The sequence below is a fragment of the Peromyscus eremicus genome, chromosome 1 (genome assembly GCF_949786415.1).
Source record: "Peromyscus eremicus chromosome 1, PerEre_H2_v1, whole genome shotgun sequence".
Taxonomy (NCBI): Eukaryota; Metazoa; Chordata; class Mammalia; order Rodentia; family Cricetidae; genus Peromyscus; species Peromyscus eremicus.
Genome location: NC_081416.1, coordinates 186086145 through 186112908, shown reverse-complemented (window position 1 = coordinate 186112908; position 26764 = coordinate 186086145). Strand labels below are relative to the sequence as shown.

The 26764-nt window shown below is 38.4% G+C and overlaps 1 protein-coding gene across 1 annotated transcript; it reads left to right on the top strand.

Annotated features, from left to right (window-relative positions):
- The first annotated feature begins 3854 nt into the window (after positions 1-3854).
- Positions 3855-26012, top strand: LOC131894087 (gastrula zinc finger protein XlCGF26.1-like). Its single transcript, XM_059244247.1, has 6 exons — positions 3855-3943; positions 4615-4741; positions 4997-5087; positions 18901-19019; positions 21206-21332; positions 22599-26012. Exons 4-6 carry the CDS (start codon positions 18990-18992, stop codon positions 24194-24196), a joined length of 1755 nt encoding a protein of 584 aa, XP_059100230.1. The 5' UTR covers positions 3855-3943; positions 4615-4741; positions 4997-5087; positions 18901-18989; the 3' UTR covers positions 24197-26012.
- The last annotated feature ends 752 nt before the right edge of the window (positions 26013-26764 follow it).

Sequence of the window (26764 nt, the reverse complement as noted above, 5' to 3'; positions counted from 1 at the left end):
AATTTACTCTGCCCGTTATACAGAGAGATGAAGGGCAGAGTCAGGGTAGATGCCATTCAGCCACCCAAGGTCACTGGCAGAATGAATTCCCACTACAATAGATTAGATCAGGAGCTATGGTATGAGGAACTTTTCTCACCCAAATAAACAACTTTTGTGTAACTGTCAATAAATACACCTTTGCATGACTGTTTGAGGCTTAGTTCATATAAACTGTTCCTCTCTATGGCGATAGAGCCTAAGATTCCTCTTGGAGTGACCTTCTTTCACTGATCATCCCACACAACACAGAATACCTTATACCACAATGTGACACAAGTAGCCCAGTTCTCTAAAAATGTCCATGGTCTCATAACAATGTACTTTGATGAGAGATCCCCCTAGGTCTGAGTTTGTATTTCCAGATGTTCACCATTCTTTAGAGCTGGTATGCCTTTTTACTTGTGACAATTATGACAGCACAGGTTAAACCTCAGAACACACCAGAGAAACCTGGTCCTCATTAGAAATCTGACAAATCTATTTCTTAGCTAGAATCTCCAAAGAAACTTGTGTAAGTCTCGAGTCTCCTCCTCAGCTTATGAAGATGGGCATAGATATACACAGAGAATTGGAAGCTACAATCAGGAGACAATCTATGAAGAAATGACCAAACAGTGTATATGTGTGGCAGTTCTATGTCTACTTTATTGAGAAAAGTGTAGACTGTTTTTGAAAGTGGCATTTCTATCTCTAACTTACACAAGCACTGTACAATACTGTCCCTTTCCTCAAGTTCATGTCAGCATTTATTATTTATTCTGGCTATGGCCATTCTGCCTGGGCCAAGATGGAATCTTATGGAGATTTATTCTGCATCCCCCTGATGCAGTTGTGTATGTAGAAGTTTTTGCCAACATGGCTTGGGAAGTACCCAAGCTAACTGCATGGACTAATTAGTAGACATGAGTGTACAAGCATATCTGATGCTTCCTGATTTTAACACTTCTAGGCAATTATATATTATATTGGAAACTCTAAAAGAAATGGGTGAATGAATATCCTGATTCATACCACATACCAAAATTACATCAGCATGAAATAAATGGATAATTAAGCAGCATCAACAGTGAACAGCAATTTACGCACTCCATTCCAGAAGTAGGTTGATTCATCACAGAATTATGTCAGAATTTCAGAGAATAACTGATACTGAAGTTACTTAAAGTATTCCTTGATGTAAAAAGGAAGCAAGGCTTCCAGACTTTTTATGAAGCTAGTATTCCCTATTTCCAAACCAGATAAAGACAAGAAAATAAAATTACATACTGTTGTGGTCATTTCAAGTATCATTAGGATTATTAAGATTATTATTATTATTATTTGCCCTTACATTTAAAACCCTTCTTATAGTGCACACTCTTATCCCCAACTCCCTACAATCTTTTTCCATAGTTCCAACTAATCTCTCTCTGTCTCTCTCTCCCTCAGGTTAATTTCTATTTATTTTGTTTTTGACCCACCAAGATTAACCAGGGCCATCTCTAAGACAGTGGGTTTGGAGCCATGTGTCAGACGATTCCACAGAGGAGACACAACTAAAGACAGTGATTCCCCTTCTCCTAAAATCTATCCATGGCCACAGTTGAGAGGTAAAGGTGAGGTCCTGTGAGCCTCTCCCTTTAGTAGACTGATTGTGGCTATGGTTGGTCTTGAGTGAGGCCAGTGCAGGTGAGTACAGTTCAGTTGCTCTGGGTTACTGATTACTATAGTTGTGCGGAGTCTGGAGAATGTCATGTTATGTCCATTCCCCCTCTTCCCCTTCTTATTTCCTTCCCTCCTCTTCTTCCTCAATATTCCCAGAGCCATAGATGGAATGGTGTAACTGACTTGTTTAGGCTGTGGCCATATTACAATGCTTATTTTCTGCATCTTGGACAGCCAAAAGTTTCTGTATTCACCACTGAGTTTTCAAATTGAACTATTTGTGCTTTATATAAAAGCACCCTTAGCATGCTTTCTAGGAGACAAACTGGTTTCTCTTAGTAAAACCACAATTTCACAATCTAGCAGTGAGAGCAGAACAGCACAGGATGAGTTTAGCACTAAGCTGTTAATGAGCTGACTGACCACTGACTTCCTGAGACACCCATTTCCTTTCAAAATCCTGAGTTCCTGAAATGTCTTTCCCCAAGTCAATATTGCTAATGTTGTAATTCCAGATATTTGACTGGCAGTAGTGGAGGTCTGTGATGGAAGGATAAAGATGGCTTTTTAGTGTCACTTCATTTGCATAGTAATGGAAACGATTATCCAGCTTCCCAGAAACATTCACCAGAGTGAGTTACCAAAAAAAAAAAAAAAAAAAAAAAAAAAAAAAAAAAAAATTAGAATATTTCATTTAAGAGTAGAATATGCTGCTGGAATTTCACTTTTACCTTTAACCTATTACTTGCATGGAACATTTTATTATTTTCTTTGACTAAACTATCCAGCTCCTCTACCTTGTCTTCAAGCCTGATATTCTGTTTCCTTTCTGATCTCTGAGTTATTATATCTCATTTCTTGTTTTGTTTATGTATGTTTAACTAATGCATTCATTTTTCATATCCTACAGTGTCCTCATTTCCTACAGGCATTAGCTAGTGTTTTCTTGTCCATGAATCATTTTGTTCCTATCCTCTTTGAGTTGATTGCCATGCTTTACATGCTTTTACCTCCTTGACCATGACTCATCTTTTTCTGTATAGTGGATATCCTTTAAATTGCTCTCCTCAGGGGTTACCGATATGGTTTATGATTTGAGTCAAATGCTTTTTAATCTTAGTTTTAATTTGTGTTGGGAACGGGACTTGAGCATCAGAATTTAGAGTGTTTGTTGTCTTTTTCTGTGCATTTTTAACCCAGGAGACTGTTATCCCAAGATAAGAAGTTAGGCAGGAAAGCTTGTATCTGAAGAGTTCAGTTCTAATTGTTGGGGTCAGATACCGGGGTGCAGCGTCCTCCTAGATGCAGTTCTGGTCTAGGCTGGCAGCGAGCATGTGGGGAGGCTGTGCAGAGCGGGTCCAGGGCAGCCTGACAGCTGGAGCTGTGTGGAAGGCAGCCTGAGACCGAGTGGGAGGGACGGGTCTAGAAGGGCGGGGACACAGCGTAATCAGAGAGGTTTAGGGGAAAGAACCTGTGGGGGCGGGGAATAATTGGTAAACTAATTAAGAAAAAGAGCCCGCGGTAGGCGAGTTTAGAGGAAACGCATAACCGGAAGCGGGGTGTATTGGGCGGGGCCAGGAGGTGCTGCTCCAAGGAATGAGGCTGAAGTGACAGGAAATTTCACCCTTGCCTCTTGGACTCGGGGAGTACAGGGGTCCGGAACTGGGTGAGGAAGACCCAGCCGGGTATTCAGAACCTGAAACCTCCCCTGAGCCGCAGTCTCTGCGCGGGGCGGCCTGGGAAAGTCACCAGTCAGCAGCGCAGTGGCGGGAACCGCAGCCCGGCGGCCCTGGAACCTCCCAGGTCAGAGGAGCTGCGGGGCTGGGACACGGGAGGGGAGGGACCGGATGTGCTCGCCGAGGCTGCTCAGGACACTGTCAGCTCCCGCTGTCCTGCCCAGGGACGTCCGGGAACCTGCGGCAGCTTACGTCATCACCTGCGGTCAGGTGCGGTCGTTTCCCCGCACTGCAAGCTGGATGCCTCCCTGCGGGCCTCGAACACCCCTTAAAAGTGTTCGTCTATCACAGTTCTCTCTCTTGCTCATTGCTTGCTCTCTTACCTGTTCTCTGTCTGTCTGCCTCTCGTGTCCCCACTCCGAGACGGCCTTTTCCTCTTTTGCTCATGCTCCTCCCCCAATAAACCTCACCCTAGACCTGTTGCATGTGGCGTGTTCTCTTAGTGGCCCACCCTGGCCGGCCGCCTTTTCCGTACAGACACAGCTTTCAATATTCTGTTACCGATATCCTTTCCATTGTCGGTAAGTTTGAGATCCCATGAAGTGGGTCTCATCGTGATTATTTTACACTTATGTTGCCAGACTATCTGTCATAATATAAATCATAAAATAATCCAGGAGAGCATTTGCATTGTCCGATGTTTGCAAACAGGGTTCTCTTTGCTATGTGACAGTTCCAATAGTCCTGGAATTTAAATTCATCCATGCTTTCTAACTCCACTGTTTTACCACAGGCCTATTTTAGAGAGTGGCACTTGCCCCTGAGACTAGGCATCCCCAGAGAGTTTGTAGCTAGTAATCACATGAGGAACCAGTGAGATACGATTAAACAGAAAATATATTTTATGGAGTCCCACACATATGGTTGTAAATATTCAGCAAACCTTTTACTCCCCATTAGTTTTCCATCTGAGATATATGCAGTCTAGAATGTAAATACAGCATTCAGAAATGTGTCTTTATATGCTGTGTTCTTATGTTACACCTTAGGTCCAGCCAAGCCCAACATGCATGCTGTGAGAGTGTATTTTATACTATTTTATTTAACTATTCTATAGTTACCAAATACACTTTAAACAGTATTATTTTATAATATTTATGATCACTCACCCATATCAGAAAAATGTCTCTTTCATTGAAGAAAAGTATTCTTCCCATGCACACTTATCCCAACTGTTGTTTTTTTATTTCAGGGTTTGTTGACATTCATTGGTGTGACTGTGGACTTGTTGTAGGAAGAATGGGAATGCCTAGACCCTGCTCACAGGGGATTTTGCAGAGATCTCCTGTTGGAGAACTGCAGCAGTCTGGATTCTAAAGGTGAGAATAGTTTTCTGGAGTCTCCCTTGCTTCACCTCAGGGTTTCTGAGAAAACTACTCTGCATGTGTGTGAGCTGTGTGTGAATGAGTCTCACATCTCACAGAGTAAAGTGAAATCCTTAGAGAAAGAGACATTTTTCCTCATATTTTCTCTTTCCTTGGTTTTTTTTTCCTTTTGTCAGGTGTTAGTGTCTTTTGTATTTGCTCCTTGCAAAGTTCCAGGTGCTTTCTGAAGAATCTCTTTCTCCTATGCAGCCTCACAAGGTCGGTCAGTCCTGCTCACCTGTGCATCAGAACAAAGAGCCCTGGATGGAGAAGAGAGAGGAGACAGTAGCAAAGGATCCAGGTGTGTTAGAGGGTCTGAGGATGGGTGAAGAGATGGGGAAGGGCTGAAGTGACAGTAGAAAGAGGACATGAAGTTGGTTTTCCCACATTCTATTTCATTAGAAATGATTCTAGAGAAGTACTGAGAATAATCTCAAGATTTTCCTATTGTAGATGTTTGAAGATGGTAGGAAAGTACTAATACTCAGAGGTACATATAATTTTATTTGACTTTGCACAGGAGTGATGCTGTCCCTTTTCCATTTCCATCTCTGGTTGTGTTTTTATACCACTGTTAAGTGGTTTCATTAGTATAGTTTTAATAAGGTGTTTGGTTAGAACCATTTAAGCCTCTGGGTTGGTCCTGTATACAGAGGTTTTGGCATCTTTTAATTCCTTAAGGTTCTGTGGTTAATTTCTCTATTTTCTAAAATAATGCCAGCAGAAATTTTATTGATTTATGTAATATCTCTGCCATGTATTAAACTCCAATTACATTGTCTTTCTTTTGATATCCTGTTGTCTGTCTTCAACACTACACAGTTTACATCACTACAATTTTTATGTTTTGAAATTACCTCTGGGTTTCATCCTTCTCTCATTATTTTTGAAGTCTTTGATTACTCACAATTTCATATATCTTATGAATTGCTGATTTTCTCCATTTATAGAAAAAACCGCCTGTAAGATCTTGGTACAAATTATTTAGAATCTTTACAGAACATAAGGATTGTTTTTATATTTCTTCACGTGTTTGAATGAGAGCATGGTATCAGTGAATCAGTCTTCACATGTCTTTTTTTTTGTATTCTCTGTTCTTTTTTTTTTAAAGTATTTATTTATTATGTATACAGAACAGGGCGCCAGATCTCATTACAGATGGTTGTGAGCCACCATGTGGGTGCTGGGAATTGAACTCGGGACCTCTGGAAGAGCAGTTGGTGCTCTTAACCTCTAAGCCATCTCTCCAGCCCTCTATTCTCTGTTCTATCTAATGTTGATGTCAGTATACTAGGTTCTTGGAGAAGACACTTTTTAAACTTTGATCTTTACTAGGTTTGAAGACTTATTCTATTTTTAAGACATGGCCACACTGGAGCATGCTTCTTGTAGTTTGAGAAGACTGGATGGCTTCTCATGCTAAGTGGATGATTCTCTGGAGGACCTCTAGGCATTATTGGATTTCTGTGCTGTTCATGGTCATCTTGCTCAGTGGTGGACATTGAGCTACGGTAGTCTATTTGCTTCCTAGAATTCTGTTGTTGATTGCTTCCTGTATTTGGAAACTATTTTATGAGATGCATTCATATTGGTCACATATCTTTCTGGAAATGTACCATTTGATCATTTGGGTTTATTTATTTTTTACTTTTTTCTTTTTTTAATTTTAATTTTTATTTTATTTTATAATTTAATTTAATTTTACATATCAGCCTCGGATTCCCTTGTTCTCCACCCCCCCCCCCCAGGTTCCCCCAAGCCTACCCCCCATTCCCATCTCCTCCAGGGCAAAGACTCCCCTGGGTATTGAGTTCAACCTGGTAGATTCAGTCCAAGCAGGTCCAGTCCCCTCCTCCCAGGCTGAGCCATGTGTCCCTGTATAAGCCCCAGGTTCCAAACAGCCAGCACATGCACTGAATACAGGACCCGGTTCCACTGCCTGGATGCCTCCCAAACAGATCAAGCCAATCAACTGTCTCACTTATCCAGAGGGCCTGATCCACTTGGGGGCTCCTCAGCTATTGGTTCATAGTTCATGTGCTTCCATTTGTTTGGTTATTTGTCCCTGTGCTTTTTCCAATCTTAGTCTCAACAGTTCTCGCTCATACAAACCCTCCTCTTTCTCGCCAACTGGACTCCTGGAGCTCCACCTGGGGCCTGGCCGTGGATCTCTGCATCCGGTTCCCTCAGTCACTGGATGAGGTTTCTAGCACGACAATTAGGGTGTTGGCTTTTTTCATTTTTGTATGTATTTAAGAAAATTTTCAAAAATTCTTTTTACCTACCAGCCACAGATCCCCCTCTCATCCTTTTTCCTGCTGTACTTATCCTTCCCCACCCCTGACCCCCATCCCCTCCTCAGAAAGGGTAAGGCCTCCCATGGGGAGTCAGCAAAGCCTGGTACATTCAGTTGAGGCAGGACCAAGCCCCTTCCCCCTGCATCAAGGTTGAGCAAAGTGTCCCACATCAAACTCCACACACTAATAGTGGGAGACTTCAACACCAATGATAATTTGTTAATTTTTTTTTTTTGTATATTTACAGATTCAGCTTTTCCTGTTACCTACTAACCAAACCTCTTCACAGAAAATATTTTAAGAAAATTCCCTTACTCTTAGCACTTTGTATTCTTATGTTTGAAGTATATACTTTTATAGAAAGTATATATTTTGATTTTAAGGCTATTTAGGTTTAGTATGTATTTTGATTTTAGTATTATCCTATTTTCATGGTTTTTTTGGAGGAGTGTTATACATTTCAAGAAATCACTGAAGGGAAATATTTTGTTATTTCTCTGTATTATGTTTCTTTTCTTCTTCCTGCTTTTCTATTTCATTAATACCTTGTAATTTATTTCATTCCTTTATAATTTTGAGTAGTATCTTCTCTTTTCCTTGCTTGGTTGTTCATAAAGCTGCACATTGACTTTCCTGGTGACTGCAGTGAATTGGATTCCCACTGACACTGCCTCTGTGTCCTTCCGTCTGTATTGTCTCCAGCATTTGTTATTTAACACCTTGGGTGTGGATACTGACTGGGCAGAGAGATATCAATGTACATTAGAGAACATTTTCTTCATCAGTAAACATGTGGAACATGTGCTGTTTACATTTAGGTTATGTCAAAGCTTTTGTGCATTGTCACCTTTTTGGTTTATTTCTTGATTATAATATTATTTGCATTGCAGAATGTCATGTCATGAGTGGATTCCCTCCCATGACCTATCATCCTCCCAGTCGTAGGCTCTTGGTCAGGTTTTTTGTGTATTTCACGTATTTCCTTTTCTGGTACTAGCCAAAAATTAATCAGATAGTATTTGAATACAGAGAAAGCTGTCTTCACTTTATGGCACTGTTTTAGGAAACCAAGGGAAGCAAGTACCCAGCTGTGATCCAGGAAACATCTTTTCTTATGTTGTGTGTGTGCAAGGCTGACATACACAGGATCAGCCAATGCTTGTATAAAGTCTGAGCCCCAAGTTCAAGTAAACAGAATTTTTTATATGCTTCTGTCCCCCTGGGAGCCTCTAAACCTTCACCCACATTTCAACAACCTAGACTGACATAGATTCTGACCAGCTATCTTCAGTTTGATTAATTCAGTTTGCTGAATTTATACGGAAAAATTTCCCTACTGAACAGAATACACCAGGAGTCATTCACAGCCCTGAAATTAAATAGGGAGGACATTAGTTACAGATTAGATGTAGTTGGGCACCACAAGGATGATGACCAGCCTGTTGCTGATCTTTCCTGGTAGATCTCATGGGCCCATGTTACATCCATGGATGGATACACCATGCCAGGCAACTTGACAATATGACATTGGTGTCCACTTCTGGGTAAGGTCATGATGACTCTTCTCCTCCACTACCTGGCACAGTCTTTTAGCTCTAGGAATGCTATAATAATCAGGGCATCTTTGATATTTTTTAGATACTATGGTCATCTTAGTGGTCAACTGTCTTCTCACCCTCATCTTGCTGATATGTAAAACACCAACAGATTTAGAGCATGAGCTTTAAGGTTTATTTCAAAGATTATAGAACTGAACTTTCTTGTAGAATGTTTATAATCTTCAAAGTTGAGAATAAAGTTTACTTTCACTTTTTTTTTCTTGCTTGTCTTAGAACTCACTTTGTAGACCAGGCTGGCCTCAAACTCACAGAGATCCACCTGCTCTTCCCCCCAAGTGATAAGATTAAAGGCATGCACCACCCCACTCAGCTTGAGAATTATATTTCTTATAATTTGGAATAAGTTGCTCTCTGGCATGTAGTGACTTCCCTCTTAAATTGAGAATTTTTCTCTTTCCATCTTGCTCTAGGTAACAGTGGTTCCACAGTACTGAGTTAGTGTGGACAGAATGGACACCCGTGTCCCTGCCTAAGGAGATTGGAATCCTTCCACTTTTTCCCCCCCTCATTTAGTAAAATGTTAGATTTTTATTTTCATGGCTTCTTTTGTCTTTTATGCTGAGGCATGTTCCTCCTATCCCTAGATTTTTGCAAATGTTGACAGTGAGCAAATGTGAAATTTCTCCATAGCCCTTTTATGGAGTTATGGATAGGGTCATGTTCCTTCTGTCAGAGTCTGGATATTTGCTGTCTTACGTAGATATGTCTGTACATGTTGAAACAAGTTTGTATCCCTCAACTTTTGAGGGTGATAGGCGGAGTACATTTGTCCTTTCTGTAAGTCTCCTAAGGGATTTCTCCTGTTTTCATTGCCACCAGAATTAGAATAAGGTGAGATTCTAATTTCCCATTTTCTCATCTGCATTTTTGGCCATTAGATAATTTTTTGTTGTGTATTATTTTTTTTGACAAGGGTTTTAATGATAGCTGTTGCTCCTCTGAAACATTATGTAGGCAAGTCTAACAACAGATTACAGAGTTACACCTACCTCTGTATTCAGAGTAGTGAAGTTAATTTGTGCCCACCAGACTTGATTCTATTGTTTTCTTGTTTTTTAATTTTCTTTTATGCACATGGGTGTTTTGGCCTAATGTATGTCTTTGCAGCACATGTGTCTAGTGCCTGTGAATATCCCATGAAGGCATTAGATCTGTTGGGAAGAAAGTTACGGATGGTTGTGAGCCAGGGTATTGGTGCTGGGATTCGAACCCAGGTATTCTGGAAGAGATGTAACTACTTTTACCCACTGCACAATCTTTTGATCCACTAATTTGTTTTCTTCTTGTTAGCTATTCTCGCTAGTGTGAGATGGAATATCAGTTGTGTTACTGTTTGTAATTCCCTCAAAGCTAAGTAGTATGAACCTACTTAGTATTTTGGGAGGGGGGGACTCTAGAAGTCTTTTAAACTATAATCAATGGGATATTATCCATATTTATTTTCAACGTACTCTTTATTGGTACATAGAAACTGGTGATTTGTGTTTTTTACTTCTGTATTCTTCAATATTACTAAGGCTTTTGTGAGGTATGAAGTTTTCTGGTGATGTTTTCGGACTATATATGCAGTCACACCGTCACTGAAAAGGTTAAGTTGTATGTCTTCTTTTCCTACTGTATCTCTGCTTCTTTATCTCTTTCAAATTTCTGTAGCTAGTTCTTTTATTATTCTTGTTGCATGTGTATGGGTCTTAGTTCTGCATGTATGTCTGTGTACCACACAGGTGCAGTGCCCACAGAGGCCAGTAGAGAATGTGGGATCCCCTGGAACTAGAGTCACAGACAGTTTTATGAGCTGCCATTTGGTTGTTGCTCTATAACCCCAGTCTTCTGGAAGAACAGCCAGTGCTCCTGACCACCAGGCCTCAGTCCATCACCTCCAACTACGTTAAAACTACAATACATACTTCCACTAGCATTAGGCCCTCTGAATGTGGGTGACAGTTGCATGGCTTGATGTGTTTGTGGGTCCCCTGGTAATGGGACCAGGACTTATCCTGGGTACTCAAACTGGCTTTATAGAGCCCATTCCCTATGGTGTGATGCCTTACTCAACCTTGATGCAGGAGGCAGGGGCTAGGTCCGGCCCCAGCTTGGTATGTCAGCCTGTGTTGACCACCTTATCCTCTATGAGGAGGTGATAGGGGTAAGATGTGGGGAGGTGGAGGGGAGTGGGAGAAGGGGAGGGAGGGGGAACGAGTTGGTATGTAAAAGGAAAGAAAAAATTTTAAAATAGAAAAATTATAAAATAAACAAACAAAAACTATAATAAATACAATTGGGAAGGATGTGAACCTTTGTCTTGTTATGGTGTCAGATCAGTACTGTACATTTTCTTTATGGATTGTAAACCTAGATTGACAAACATATTCTTTATTGTGGTGAGATGTGTTTCATTTATTCCAACTACTACTTGGGATTTTATTGTGAAGTCCTTTGAAGATTAGTGGATGAACTTCTGTTCTTACTTAGATTCTATTCCTTAGGGCTTTTAATCTAGAAGGTTTTACTTGTGTTGTGGCTGGTAGATTATTTTTCATATTGTTCTTCATTCCCAGTGAGAGTTAATGCCTTCCTGTGTTGTACATGATGGGTTGCTTCCCAATTCTCTGCTATTCATTTATTCCTCAAATAAAATGTACTCTATCCAGTGTCTTCATAATTTATGACTGATTTCTTCTTTCTTTACTTCATTTAATTTTTTTCAAGACCAGGTTTCTCTGTTGTAGCCCATGCTGTCCTGGAACTTACTCTGTTATAGACTAGGCTGGCCTTGAACTTACAGAGATCTTCCTGCCTCTGGCCCACAAGTGCTCAGATTAAAGGAAGGTGCCATCACCACCTGGCTATGTCTGAATCTTTTGGGCTTATTTTTATTTGTTTATTATCTAAGTAGGTTCTTGAGTGAAAAACCAGTGTTAATTTTTGACCACATTCAAATACACTCCCTTCACTATCTATTCGAGTAGTCATTTCTTTTGGGTATAACACTACAGTTAGAAGTTATTTTCTTTCAGGATTTTAAAAATATCATTCCATGCTCTGCTGACTTTAGACTATGGGTAAATATCCATGAATATTGTATTTTCCTAGTCTTTGTTGGTGTTAAAGGATAAGAGAAGACAATTGGAAAATAGATGCAAATTGTTACAGAATTTAGATGTGGGAAGAACCTGATAGATCTGGGAGATGGGGAAGCCTCTGTCTGAGAGACTGTCCAAGGGAAGACTAGACCATATTGCTGAGGTCTTCTACTACAAATCATGAGTCCCACATTCTGAAGACCACACATAGCTATTTGAGCTTTATCTACTTTAAACAGTTCATGCTGAAACAAATGATAGTGACTTTTGAATGGAAGGTTCAGATATGTAGAAATATGCATGTTCAGAAACAGATGTTTATTTGAGGAAATGTCATTTCTGGGTGTTATAGTAGAAGTCCTGGACGATTGGTGTTTTTTATTTTATTTTATTTTTTAGTAGAAGCATATAAAACCATGGGATATTCATCCCATCCCAGAATGACCTTTTGCTCAGTTCCCATGAAATGGAAAATGTACTTTTTTAATTGAAGACATGGACAAAATTATATCTTGGGACACATTTGGTTTCCATATTTAATATTGCTAAAATTGAAGCACAGTATCTTTGACTGGAGCCGGAATTTTTGATTTGTTGCTGATAGAGTTGACATTACTCAGCCTTGTGTGTTATAGGGCAAGAATCATGAAGTAATGTGTCATGTAAAAATGTCCTGATGTTTTCCGTGAAAAGTCAGGCATTGCTGTTCTGATACTGACCATGAATTCCATGTGCATCAAATTTAAATATAAATTCACAACCGCTTTATTTTTTATCCTGGCTTTCAAAATTTTGTTGTGCTGACATTAAATTTTATTTACATGAACTGAGGTATATCCTGATGTTTTCACTCATACTATGGCTGTTAAAGTATTTAAAGAGTAATGTTCTGGTAGAATATTTTCATTATCCAATTTCTTTGCTATTATGGCTATTACGAGCTCCGGGAGTTTAACTTTATCCATGCTTTCTAACTCTTCTGTTCTACCACTTGCACCTGGAGCTCTCTAGAGTGTGGACAGTTACCTTCTCATCAGTCTCTGTCCCATCCATCATTGTCCACATTTTCATCCCATTAGTCCCCTTGGATTTCATATATGATTTGAGGCAGATTTTGGTCTGGTAGCCAGGCTATTATGTATTCATAATTCCAACTGCCAGGACTTAGGACAGTATGGCTTTTGTATAAGTCATGCCCCTTCCTCCAGCTCTTACATTCTTTTACCCCAAGTTCAGTAATGTTTCCTGAGACTTGGATGTGGAAATATGGATTTTTCACTCCCATGCTGTGCACTCAGCAGTCTCTGAAGTAACATGTTCCTGTTACAAACAAATTTATCTGTCAGGCTGAAAGCAGCACCAGGCTCTGGTGTGAGCAGAATCTTTTAAAGGCAGTTCCAGCATTTTTGCGTGTAGCAGTATGTCAAGAGTAGATTCCCAATTAGGGCCTGTGATCTTTCCAGTCATTGCCCATTTGCCAGTTTCCAGTGCCGTCTGTGTGTATTTCGGCTGACCACAGTTTGAACTCCAAAGCCTCTGTTACCTACAAAATAGTCTTGGTGCTATTATGCTGATGGGCATACCTTGCCTGGCAGGTTGGTATTGCAGCACAAGGGGTCAGCATCTGGGAAGAGAGACTGATGATTCTTCTCACCCAGCAGCCTGCAGAGCACTTTCAGCAGTTTGAATGCTACAGAAGGGTGTCTATGACAGTTTTAGATACTGAGTGGTCTGCTGACATCTCATCATATTGTGTTTGAATGTAGAAACCCAAGTGATATTTTCTTGGAATTTCATGTAGCTTATTAAGAGGGATATCAGACCTGCGTTTTCTCTGGGAATATTTTTGGTTTTTGATGTAAAGAATTGTGTTTCTTGTAATTTCAGAAAATGTGCCTTGTGGATTTTCTTTGACACATTGAAAATTTTTTCTGTCTCTTGCTCTTTGTAAGCACTGATGCAGTGTGTTGAGTTAATGTGGAGGTAGTGGACATCCTTGTCTCTCCTGATTAGGGTAGAATGATGGCAGCTCTCTTCATTTTGTGTGATGTTAGGTTCAGGGTTCTGGCTGTCATCCTCATTAGGCTGAGGTACGTTCCTTCTGTTCTCTCACTCATCAGAGCCTTTATAGTAAGTGAATATGATACTTCCCCCCACAGGCCTTTCATGGATATGTTGACATGGTTATGTGTCTCTTCTCTCACTGACTCTAAATATGTTGTGCCTTGAATTGATTGGCTTGTGGATGTTAAAACATTCTTGCATCCCTTTTATGAAATCATCTTGAGTTCCTTTCTACATCCATTAGAGAGAATCTCTTTATTACTGCAACTAGTCTATGATTTTTTTCCTTTGAAGATATTTTTTATCCTCATCTGCTTTCTGTATCAAGGTAAAGCCATCTTTGTGTAATGATAGTCTAGCATTCCTTTTCCTTTAACTTTTCAGTAATACTTTTCTCTGGAGGATTAGTATAGAAATTTGTAAAGGAATTAGAGAAAGAAGGGGACCCCCCCCCCCCCCCCCCCGCACAGTGAGAGCTCCCTCTAGAACCCTGCAATTGGCACAAACCACACCCAAACACTTGTTTTCACAGAGAAATCTTTTATTGAGCAGGAAAGAAAAGCTAAAATGACTGCTTTCTGACTCAGGCTGAAAAACAGCAGCAAATGCCCTTGCAGGTGGAATTCTTTATTAATTTTTTAAATTTAACTTTATTTTATGTACATTGTTATTTAGCCACGGGTGTCAGGGCCCCTGTAACTGGACTTACAGACAGTTGTGAGCTGCCATGTGGGTGCTAGGAATTGAACCCAGGTTCTCTGGAAGAGCAACCGGTGCTCTTAACCACTGAGCTGTCTCTCAGCCCCCTCAGTGGAATTCTTAAGAACAGAAGAAGGGGAACTCTGTGTTAGAATGGGCTAGGATGCAGTGGTAAAGGAGATAGAGGATGAGGGAGAAGGGGAAGGAGACAAGGGAAATGGGGCAAGTATATTTGTCCTGGAGGAGTAGAACACTCCGCTGGATAGAGGAGAACAAAGGTGGCACATAGGCAAATGGCAGTTTATAAAGGTAAAGGAGGAAACCCCATGTTGGTATGAGGTGATTAATATTAATTGGGCGTGTTAATCAGAAACCCAAAGGGGCTTCTGATTGCTGGACTTCAATACTTCCATACCTGGACCTTGGGAGAAAAGCTCAGGAGGATAAATTAGTCAAATAAGGGAATAGACCTTGGTGACTATCTTTGGGGATGTAATCTAATGATTTTTTTTTTTTTTTTTTTTTAACAAGGCAGAAGAAATGGAAGAGAAAGGAAAAGCCCACCAGAACCACATGTTCCAGTGGAAAGAATTCAGTGCTGAGTCTGTCCAGTCCTCAGGGACTGTTAGAGGAAACTCTGACCGTATCAGTCTCAGCACTTGCTTATTGCTTGGCCTGGTTTTATGACATAGGAGTTTGAATTGTTCACTTGTTTCTAGGAAATCATCCTTTTCTTCTTGAATTCTCATTCATTTTGTATCACTTTCCACAATACTCTGTAAGGTAACATTGAGGTCATTGACATAAATTGCAGTGTCCCCTTTTCAGATTTAATTCTATGACTTTGAAAGTTTACTGTCTTATTTGGATTAGTGAAGAACGGTTTGTCAGTGCAAGAAGTCTGTGCATTGACCCCTTGTATCCTTCTTTGAATCTCTATATCATTAATTTCTACCCTGGGTACCCAACTCTCCAAAACCTCCACACTAATCAGAAGGGTCAGATTTCTTCTCTAAATGAGTACTAATAGCCCAACAGGATTCAGCATATGGTCAGGAAATAAGTGACTTGAAGGCTGAGAGTTAATTTTTCCTTAAGTCACATGTTGCTGCTGTGAATTCCACTGATTTTTCATGGAACCAGTTTCAGAATGGACACATCCTTATTCTATTGCTGCTCCTAATTTCTTTCTCCTTTTGTTAGTTTTAAAACAATGAATTCTCCATTCCTGTGTCCTCTGATTTCTGCTGCATAGGTTCAGTGAAACAGGTGAATTATATCTGTTTCCTTCATCAAAATTGATAATTTCTCAACTATTGACTCATATTGTTGATGTCAGAGCTACACCTAGTTTTCTTTTTATTGTCTTAATATTCTTGATGATCTTATTAGTATCCTTATTCATTTAGTTGTCATTCTCGCTTAGCTCATTGAGTACATTTTGATTTCTTAGTGTGATAAATATCCATTATTTATTTGAGAGATTTTAGTATTTCATTTATTCAGGTCTTTTGAACAGTTTCTGTGACAGTTGTTTAAATATTATCATAAGAAATTTGGAGCTGTTTGTTCTTTCAATGTGATGTAAAAGAGTTAGAGCAATTTCCCCAAATCGTGAAAGGTAAACATAGCATCAGTTCATACAATGACCAGCATGATCAGGTAGAATGATAATAGTATTAAATGACATCTTCTCTCTCATTGTTATTCTAAAGTGCTTGAGCAGTAGCAAGGAAAGAAACCGTCCAGTACTCCATTAAATATCAAGAAAACTATTGAATATGAGATACATGTAATGTCAGTATAATAAAGTGCTATGTTTATTCTGACATTATCATGACATTCAGAATGAGTTCTTAAGTTTGATATATGCTTTAACCTATGTATGTATGTATCTGTATGCACGTATGTGTATTTACATGTATATATGGCAGTAGACCCATGTCACACATTTTTACCTACACATAGAACTACAGTTGATTGCCAGAGAGGAAATCTATAACATCCAGGAACTGAGAGGTGTCACCGTAGTCATATATTACTAATTGGGAACCTAAAAACTGCCTGGAAGAATACCAAGACACAGCTCTATTCATGTTCAGGAAGATAGGTGATAGGATTTTGAAGGACCCGGCATAATCAGTGATTAATTCCAGGGCATACCCTGAAATGGTTCACTTTATCCCTATAAACAGTCTCTTCTCTCTGGCAGCCATCAGGTAGTTTCTGCCATACGTCCTCCTTGATGATTCTGTCTTGATGTTGTCTAACAATAGTTCTCAACCTGTGGGTCAAGACCCCTTGGGGGTCACTTAGGACTATTGGAAAACATTTCTGATGATCTCATGAAGCGAGGCACCTCCCCTCTATCCATCTCCAGGCAGGTCTGCTCACATGCAGACATATCCACATATGAATACGCAGAACTGCTTTAAAGGCTCACAACTTTAGGAAAGTTGAGAAACACTTAAAACATTTAGCACAGACATTCCATTTATAGATGTATGGCCTGAATTGTACTGATCTACCAATCAGTGCATTCATGTGGATTTCAAGGTATCAGTATTCTCACGCAATTATGCATGCAACTTAGAAAAGAGGTCCACATTTAAAGGAGGAGTAAATTGGTAAGATAAATTTTACCTAACTGAACCATATAAAACTTCTTAGATGGTAAGAATGACTGTAACTAGATCTGATAACAAGTTTATTATCAACTTGAGAAAAAACTTGGCAGATCAATGTGTATGACACACATGATAAATATATGTACTGTACCTACCAGGTAGAATGAAAAAAATGTGACCAAATGGTCAGATGTTGTATTTTAGTGTGAGAGCTAAAGAAACTTCCATTTTAGGCATCCATCATGGTACCCACTAGCCATTTGTCTCTGACTCCAGTCTGGAAGATAAGTTCCCAGGAACCCTGACTCAGTCACCCCCACTTACCCTTAAAATGTACAGACATGACTATCTGCATGTTATGATATGACTATCTGCTTTTTTTAAAAAAATTCTGTAACGCAAAGCAGATACCCAGAGTTTGTTTTGAGTTGCCTTAACCATAAAGTTGGCAGAACAGAACAGTTTCTGCTTGCTTCCATAGACATTGAAGGTCTTCTTGTGGTTTCCCTCTGCATAAACCTTCCTGTTGCTGTTCATTTGTACCCTATGTAGAGATGTGTTGCTTTGGTTTAATAAAAAGCTGAACAGCCAGTAGCTAGGCAGGAGAGGATAAGTGGGATTTCTAGATAGAGAGAGAAACTCTGGGAGGAATCTGAGTATCATTACTTTTCAGTTTTTTTTTCTGAGTGCCTTAGGATTTTCTATTTAGAAGTGAATTCATGATTCCTTAGTGTTATTGCTAGATCTTTTGGAAACAACTTGAATGCCTTAAATTACTAAATCATTTTTCAAATTGTCATTATTAATAAATAGAGAAAGTAATTTTGTGTGTTAGTTTTGTACTTTTTACTAAAATGTGAAGCACTTAGCAAGTCTACGATTTTCCTGTGTTGACTCTGGAAAGTGTTATGCATGATAATGTCATCATTAAAAAGGAATTTGGTGCCTTTCCTACCAGTTACTTCATAATTCTTTTTTCTTATTCAGTTTTTTTGTGGCTCACTCTTATGCCTCTAGATTCACTAAGACTGGAGAGCGCATCTTGTCTCACTCTCCTTTTGGTTTCTTGCTAATGCTATTCATTTTCCTCTGCACTGTTCTGTGGGCCTCAGTGTAACATACCTTCCCTTTACTGTGCTCAGCTGTATTCCATTTCTTCCTGTTTCCTTTAGGGGTTTATCATAAAATCTCTTGAAGTTTGTCTTATGACATACCTGTTTCTACTGGTGTTTATGTATTATGGTTCTTTTTTTCATGAATTTTTTAAAAATATTTTTGTGAGTAAAATTGGGTGTAATAATTTTCTTCCTTCTAATTAAAAGTGGTGGTTTGCTGGTTGTGTGTGTTGGAAATAATCTGGTACTCCCTAGCTCTTCTGTTCATCTATTCCTTTTGTAAAATGCCTTATTTCCTGGGTTGTCATTGCTAATTTCTCTGATTTTTCTATGTAAATTTTGTCTCTAATTATGACCTATGGTGCAGCATGAGTGGATGACCTTTGTTATTTTATGACCTTCGTATGTCCTTCCTTCTCCATGAAATTTAAGAGCACTTGTTACTAGGTGCAATGATAAGGTTCATACTGATTTTCTTTCACCACTCTCAATATATCCTTCCATGCTCTCTAGTCTGGAGGAATGTTGACAAAATTTCTGGTATCATTTTGGTTATGGGGTCTTTTTGGGGGATTTGGCATTGACCATGACAATGTTGTATTATTTTTAGATTTGTATTTTGAAAAGTTGATATGAAATTTCAACAAGAATTCCGGTCTTTGTTTCTACGAGATAAACTCAGAGAGAGCAACAAGAACAATGAATGCTTCTGTGGCTAATGCTCCCCAGGTCAGTGTCATATCCACTTTTCTCTGAAAATTGTTTTTATTATTGAAACCATTTAAATATTTAATTTCTACCTCTTGCAATGTTAGTGTAAGTGTTTATTTTGCCTTATTTATCTTTTTTCCTTCTCTTATATTCAAGATTATGTTTTTTAAATCTTTCAACTAAATAGCAGAGGCTTGTCGCATTATATTTTCACTTGATTTTGTACTGTGAGGCCATGAATTTCCATGGACTTAAAGACTTGAATTTCTAAAACACAAGCTATTGTAAATTATGCTCAAGAAATATATTGATGGCCATTTTCTTTGAATGGACTTGTGGCCTTTTACATTAGTGAGGAAAGATGGTCTCATGTGCCACATAGTTGCATTTCTGGAATTGTTAGTTTTCCAGAAACAGGCTTATGAATGTGGACATGCCAATACAAGGACCTTTACACTGACATCACTGAGAAATTTATAGAAAAGTAGAATTAGAAGAAACTCATTGTCTTGGACCGTAAGAGTAAATATTTTAACACCCTGGAGAACATAGGTAATAAAAGTTATATGTGGCTTGCTTTTGCCAGAAAGTTGATGTGTCTGTGAAGAGGTGAAGGTTGTAGTATTCTGGTTTCTCTTTTTGTCACATTATGCCATACAGTGATGATGGGTGTGGTGACATCTGAAATGTACTTGTCTCCTGAGACATTCTACTCAACATTTACTGGTTAGCTCTCTTTAGAATATTCTAATTCTCTCTTTATCTCATTTCATTTTTCAGAAGGGGCATAAGCACTGCTGTCTCGACCTTTGTATAGTATTATGTGGAATATATTAGTAAGAATTTTCTAGAGAGTACTGAATTGTTGCTGCATATAAGCCATAGGTGAATGGCTCAAATACTGAAGAAAAAAGTTGAAATTAAGAGGTTTAAATTTATTTGAGTTAATCGCATAAGCAATAATGTATTCAAAATTAATGAAGAGTTAGAATATTTCTCACTCTATTTAATACATTTGTTTGATAACAAAATGTTTTTTTTACTTCATATGACTGCATTGTCATATATGCCATTTACTTACTTATGTATTTCTAATTATTCTTTATTGACACACAATATGGAATTTATGGAATTGTTATCAATATTGTTTATGTCAACTTTTAGAAAAGTGTAGATAACATTAATGTTGTCTAATTCTACTGTTTCCATTAACTTCATGGTTGTAAATATTTCTCATAAAAAATTTTCAAAAACATTGGATGTATTCAATGATTTTATACTCCTTACTCTCAAGAAAATACTGACTTTTAATTCATCCATGAATTCTGCATTCTGTATTCTACCTTTTGTTTTAGAAAGGGTGCAGCATTGTATCGGGGCCTCAGGATCCCCAACTGAACATTTTAGAATAGAGTCAGGTGAACCCAGCTTCAGACAGGATTGAGCTAGTGTACATATTTAAGTAAGGTCATCTGCTGTATAATTTGGAAGCATGCTTTTGCTCATTATAACTTTGCCTTCTGAGATGTAACACTGAGATTCTGTTTGATATCAATACATATTTCATAAAGGTACATTCCTGCATCTAGACCTCAAATATGTATGTTATATTCCCTAAAAGTTTGCTTTTTGCAAGACTATTATGTCATTCTGTTTTCACAGAGATAGGAAATAAAGACTCTGGATTTTTTAAAGAAAGTATCTTTTATTAAAATTAAATTGTAATTTTATTTTATATATTTCCATATATTTGCCTGAAAGTATGTGTATGTATTGTGTATGACTCCTGCCTATAAGGTTTAGCAGAGAGCATTAGATCTCATAGATATGAGAGTAAATTCTGTTTTTTTAGTGCCGTAAGTGTGCTGGTCACCAAATTACATTTTCAAGGACTTTATGACATGACAGACTGCAAACTGGAGACAAATTTTTCAAATATAGTGGTTGTGGCAAATCTTTCATCTGCTATTTAAGCCTTAGGAAACTTCAGATTATTCATGGTGGACAGAGACCTAATGGATGTAAGCAATGAACTATGTCCTATATATTGTCTCAGAAAGAGTAGCAATGCAGCATTTCCAGAAAACTCTTGTCTTTTAAAAATTGCCAGCCCTATCTATATCACAAACATGTCTTTAATTCTTTTACCCAAAAAAATTATTTGTCAAATCAGTGCATGGTCAATATGTAATTTTCCATTGTAGGGTCTGTTATCATTCAGGGATGTGGCTGTGGACATCTCGCAGGAAGAATGGGAATGTCTAGATTGTGCTCAGAAGGCTTTGTACATGGATGTGATGTTGGAGAATTACAACAATCTACTCTTTGTGGGTAAGAATTCTCTTCTTGTAGAATTCCTGATTCATCCTTTTTATTTACGTACTTTGTGTATATGTAAACTCTGATCCTAGAGAATCCCAGAAATGAGGGAAATTCTTGTTACCAACATAACTTTTTAAAGGTGTTTCATTTACAATTTTCTGTGTTGTCTAAAAGAGTAACCAATGATATATTCCCTGTAATCTCTTCAGTCCTCCTATCTAATACATAAAGAAAATTATTTCAAAGTTCAAAGAATATTGAATATTCAGAGTAAGGAAATATATTGCAGTACTCATAATAATTAGACTATGTTAATTTAATTGAACTCTTCATGTATTTCTGATTTTAAACAACTCAGAAAGTTTTAGAGAAAGAGCTGTTGGTTATGAGAATGTTTTTGTTTATTTCTGAGATGTGGTTGCCATGTTTAGTATTGGCACAGAATGATTTTAATATTTGCACATTGGAGGCTGAAGCAAGAGCACATGTTGAGTTCCCTGCCAATCTGGTTTATGAGTTCCTAGCTGACCAAAGCTGTACTGTGTGACTCTGTCTTAAAAACATAAGAAATAGGGAAACATTCTTCATATGATCCTTCACAGAGCTTCTCTTTCAAAGACCTTTACTGCTCAAACACCTATTTGTCTTACCAACTGTGAGGTGCAGTGTTTAAATAAGAATGAGGAGGTTATGCCTGGGACTGACCTAGGTCCTCTACATATGTATGACATTGTTTAGTTTGGTCTGTTTGTTGGAATCCTGGCAGTGAGATCAAGGCCTTTCCCTAACACTTTGGGTTGCTATTGGGAAGCTATTCCTCAGAGTGGGTTGTTTCGCCCAGCATTAATACAAAGGGAGGATCTTAGTCCTACCTTAACTTAATATGCCATGCATTGTGGACACTCATGGGAAGCCTGCATCTTTCAGAACAGAAACAGGAGGAGTTGATAAAGGGAGAGAGGACAGGTGGAGAGAGGGGCAGGAAGACAGGAGTGAGGGGCAACTGCAGTTGGGATGTCAAATAAATGAAAAAAATTAATAAATGGAACTAAAGAATGAATAAGCTGTAATTGGTCCCTGTGATTTGATATAGATCAGATTGGAGATTCTTACGAGCATCCACTTAATCATTGTGAAACAGAAAAGTCCTCTGTTAAGAGCTCTGTCCCTGAAAGTTACTAGTGTGTATGTCATTGTAAACCTAAGAAAACATCGGTTATTGAATCTGTTACTCATGCATTAATTGCTGTTATCCCTAATTACACTATTTTTCAGAGAACCATTGCATATGTGGTAAATATGAGAAGGTCTTGCATCAAGACACAAAGCGTTTCATCCATGATCATGAAAATGTCAAAGAGAAGTCTTGTAAATGTAATGAGTTTGACAAAGTGATTCATGAATTCTGCCAATGTAGATCTTATGACACAAGTGATACTGCAGAAAATTACAAGTATAGAGTTGGTAACCACAGAGATGCCTGTGTTGAAACCTTAAACCTCAACAGACACAAAAGTAGGAATGCTGGAGAAGAACTTTGCAAATATAAAGACTGTTTAAATTTGTGTTCCATCATTAGCCAAAATGAAAGAACTCGTACAGGAAAGAAAGAACACAAAAATACAGAGTATGATACATCTTTTGACTCTAATACAGAAATCACATTGAAACAAACTGATAGCAGGAAGAAAGCACATCAGTGCAGGAAATGTGGGAAATGCTTCAAGACTCACTCAAGCCTCATTAGACATCAGAGAGCCCATACCAGAGACAAGTCCTATAAATGTTTAAAATATAGTAAATCTTTTCTGCATTTTTCACAACTCAAAGTACATTACAAAATCCGTTGTAGAGAAAACCCCTACAAATGTACAGAATGTGGTAAGTGCTTTTATCATTTATCAAAGTTTAAAAGACATTACAGGATCCACGTTGGAGAGAAACCTTACAAATGTAGTGAATGTCACAAATCTTTTAATGAGAAAGGCCATCTTAGAACTCACCAGAGAATCCACACAGGAGAGAAACCTTACAAATGTAGTGAATGTGGCAAATCCTTTACCACAAAAGACAATCTTAGAAGTCATCAGAGAATCCATACAGGAGAGAAACCTTACATATGTAATGAATGTCACAAATCGTTTATCACAAAAGACCATCTTAGAACTCATCAGAGAATCCACACAGGAGAAAAACCTTTCAAATGTAGTGAATGTGACAAATCCTTTACAAGTCGCTCACATCTTAGAATACATCTGAAAAGACATAGAGGTGAAAAACCTTTCAAATGTAGTGAGTGTGACAAATCTTTTACTGAGAAAGCGACACTAAGAACTCATCAGAGAATACATACAGGAGAGAAACCTTACAAATGTAGTGAATGTGAGAAATCCTTTAGTGCAAAAGGGACGTTTAGAATTCATCAGAGAGTACATACAGGAGAGAAACCTTACAAATGTACTGAATGTGACAAATCTTTTACTAAGAAATGGACGTTTAGAACTCATCAGAGAATACATACAGGAGAGAAACCTTATAAATGTACCAAATGTGAAAAATCATTTACTGGGCGAGGCAGTCTTAGAACTCATCTGAGAATCCACACAGGAGAGAAACCTTACAAATGTAGTGAATGTGACAAGTCCTTTACCACAAAAGACAATCTTAGAAGTCACCAGAGAATCCACACAGGAGAGAAACCTTACAAATGTAGTGAATGTGACAAATCCTTTACCTGGGGCCCATCTCTTAGAATACACCAGAGAACACATACAGGAGAGAAACCTTACAAATGTAGTGAATGTGACAAATTCTTTACTACAAAAAGCAGTCTTAGAACTCATCAGAGAATACATTCATTAGAGAAACTTTAGAAATGTAGTGAATGTGAGAAATCCTCTTCTGTTTATTTAGCTCTTAGAATATGTTCTAGGATACTTGATCACACTGTGAAACCCAAGTGTTAATAATATCAACCTTGAATTGGGACAGGACCCAGAACTAATTGGCGGGAATTAGCCATAGAGAACATGGAGCGGTATGGAAGACAAGAAGGAGTAAGGAGTGACTTGCAGTTTTGTGGTCCTCTGGTTTGAGATGGTTGGAGAGGTACATCCTTGCTGGGTCTCTGGCCAAAAAGGCCATTTAGTTGTTTCTTAGCCTCTGAACTAGCAGGTTTTCACCCCACCATCTGACTCCCAAGTCTTTATTGGTAAATAGTACAATAGAGACTTAGTTAAATACTACATATGATGGCTAAAGCCACAACCAGTGCCATTGGAACCACCAAGCCACAGTCTGAGCAACAGTGTAATGCAGGGCCATGGGGCCACAGTCAGGTGCATCTGCTAAGCTGACAGAAGAACATGAACACATCAGAGAATACATAATAAAGAGAAACCTTACAAATGGAGTGAATGTGAGAAATCCTTTACTGTTTGCTCATTTCTTAGAATCCATAAGAGAATTCATTCAGGAGAGAAACCATACAAGTGTAATTATCTTAGTTTGGGATTTATTGTTCTGAAGAGACACCATGACCATGGCAATTCATTTAAAGGAAAACATTTAATTGGGGCTGGCTTACAGTTTCAGAATTTAGTCCGTTTTCAGTTTTAGTCCATTATTCTCATGGTGGAAAACATAATGACATGCAGGCAGACATGGTGCTAGAGAAGGAGCTTAGACATTTATATCTTGATCGGGCAGCAGGATGTGAGCTGTTTAATAGGTGTGGCTTGAGCATATAGGAGACCTCAGTACCTGCCTTGATGGTCACACACTTCTTCCAACAAGGCCACACCCACACAAATGAGGCTCTACCTCCTAATAGTGACACTCCCTATGGGCCAAGCATTCAAATTTGGGTCCATGGGGGCCATACCTATTTAAACCACCATAATAGTAAATATGAGAAACCATTTTATCTACAAAAATCACCCTGAGAAGACATCAAAGTATTTATATGGGAGAGAAAACTTAAAAATGTAATGTATGCAGAAAAGTCTTTACTAGCTTCTCTGGTGTAAGAAAACAACTGAAAATGCATACCAGCAGGAAAGTTTCCTTGGGAAATAATTTGGCATGTGCTTAAACCAAGCTCTGTTCTTAGTTATACTTGAGACTCCACACTAAAGAATCATCATGAACATGAGAATTTTGTGAAAGCCTTTAAGTTATTTTCAAACCTTAGAAAATACCATGAGTTTATGCAGAGTGAACATGTAGGACAATTTTCATCAACTTTTTATTTGTTCCAACTCAAATACTTCATAATGAAGACAAAATGCAGAAACTTCAAGTATATGCTATTGTGTAATAGTTTCCTGGAGACTGGAGTGATACATTTTGAAGGGAATCTGATTAAGGCAGGAAATACACAACTCAAAACAGATTCAAGAAATCTCTGAAACTGACAGAATTCAGTCATCTTAACTCAAATGAAGAAACTCAGAGAAGTCATGCCCCATGGAGGAGGATTTTAGCCATCAATATAGGATGCTCTTTAGATATGCCTATAGGTATACAACGTGCTCCAGGTATGTGTTATTCATAAGCTGTATCACATTCTGGTTTCGAGTTTCATGATAGCAATAATGTTTCATTCCCTTATGCTCCAGTAACTAACTGCTTCTCCATATTCCTGTAAGCAATCCCAATAAATATTAATTTAAAAAAGTTGGACTTGATTCTGTTTTCAGTTTCTAGTTGTGGTGAGTAGATGCATATGCATGTTGCATCTTCCCAGGAAATGTTTCTCATAAACATGTGCTGAACCCACTAATTGTCCTCCAGTTGTTGTAAACAGGAAATTGATAATATAGTAACAATTCTCAACCTGTGGGCCATGATTCTTTGGGATTAAAAGACCATTTCACAGTGATTGCCTAAGATAAAGAAAAATATATTTTCAGTGATCTCAGGAACTAAGATACCATGTTCTGCCCACATGCAGATACACCAACATAGAAGTGCATGTGACTGTATTAAAGGCTTCCAGCATTAGGAAAGTTAGAACCACTGTATTGGAGAAAAGGCTTTTATCTGAGTCTACAAAAATAGGGAAGGTTTTTGTACTTAATGCTGCAGGGTTGCATTCATAGCAGTACTTTGTTAAGTTATAAAGGGTTCACACATAGAATGTTGGGACTTTGGAAGTCTCAGATAGAAGGCTGCTTTCTTCCATGCATTCAAGGAGCAGTGGGAGAGAAGTCTGCAAAAGGCCAAATGAAAATATAGCTACTAAACTGTCATTGACAGACATCATCTAAAATGGGTTGTATTCCTGAATAGCTTTGAACTCATGCTATTATCCCATGATTTAGCCAACTCCAATGACTTTCAGAACAGTGCTACCCAGGGGCCTATACTACAGACAATTGAGGTGTGCTTGTGTCATTCTATACCATATCTTCCCACTCTGCAAGCCCCAAGAAATGAAT

Coding starts and splice junctions, on each gene's coding strand:
- LOC131894087 (XM_059244247.1), top strand. CDS start 18,990: ATGAATGCTTCTGTGGCTAATGCTCCCCAG. Junction 19,020..21,205: donor CTGTGGCTAATGCTCCCCAG/GTCAGTGTCATA, acceptor TTTCCATTGTAG/GGTCTGTTATCATTCAGGGA. Junction 21,333..22,598: donor CAACAATCTACTCTTTGTGG/GTAAGAATTCTC, acceptor ACTATTTTTCAG/AGAACCATTGCATATGTGGT.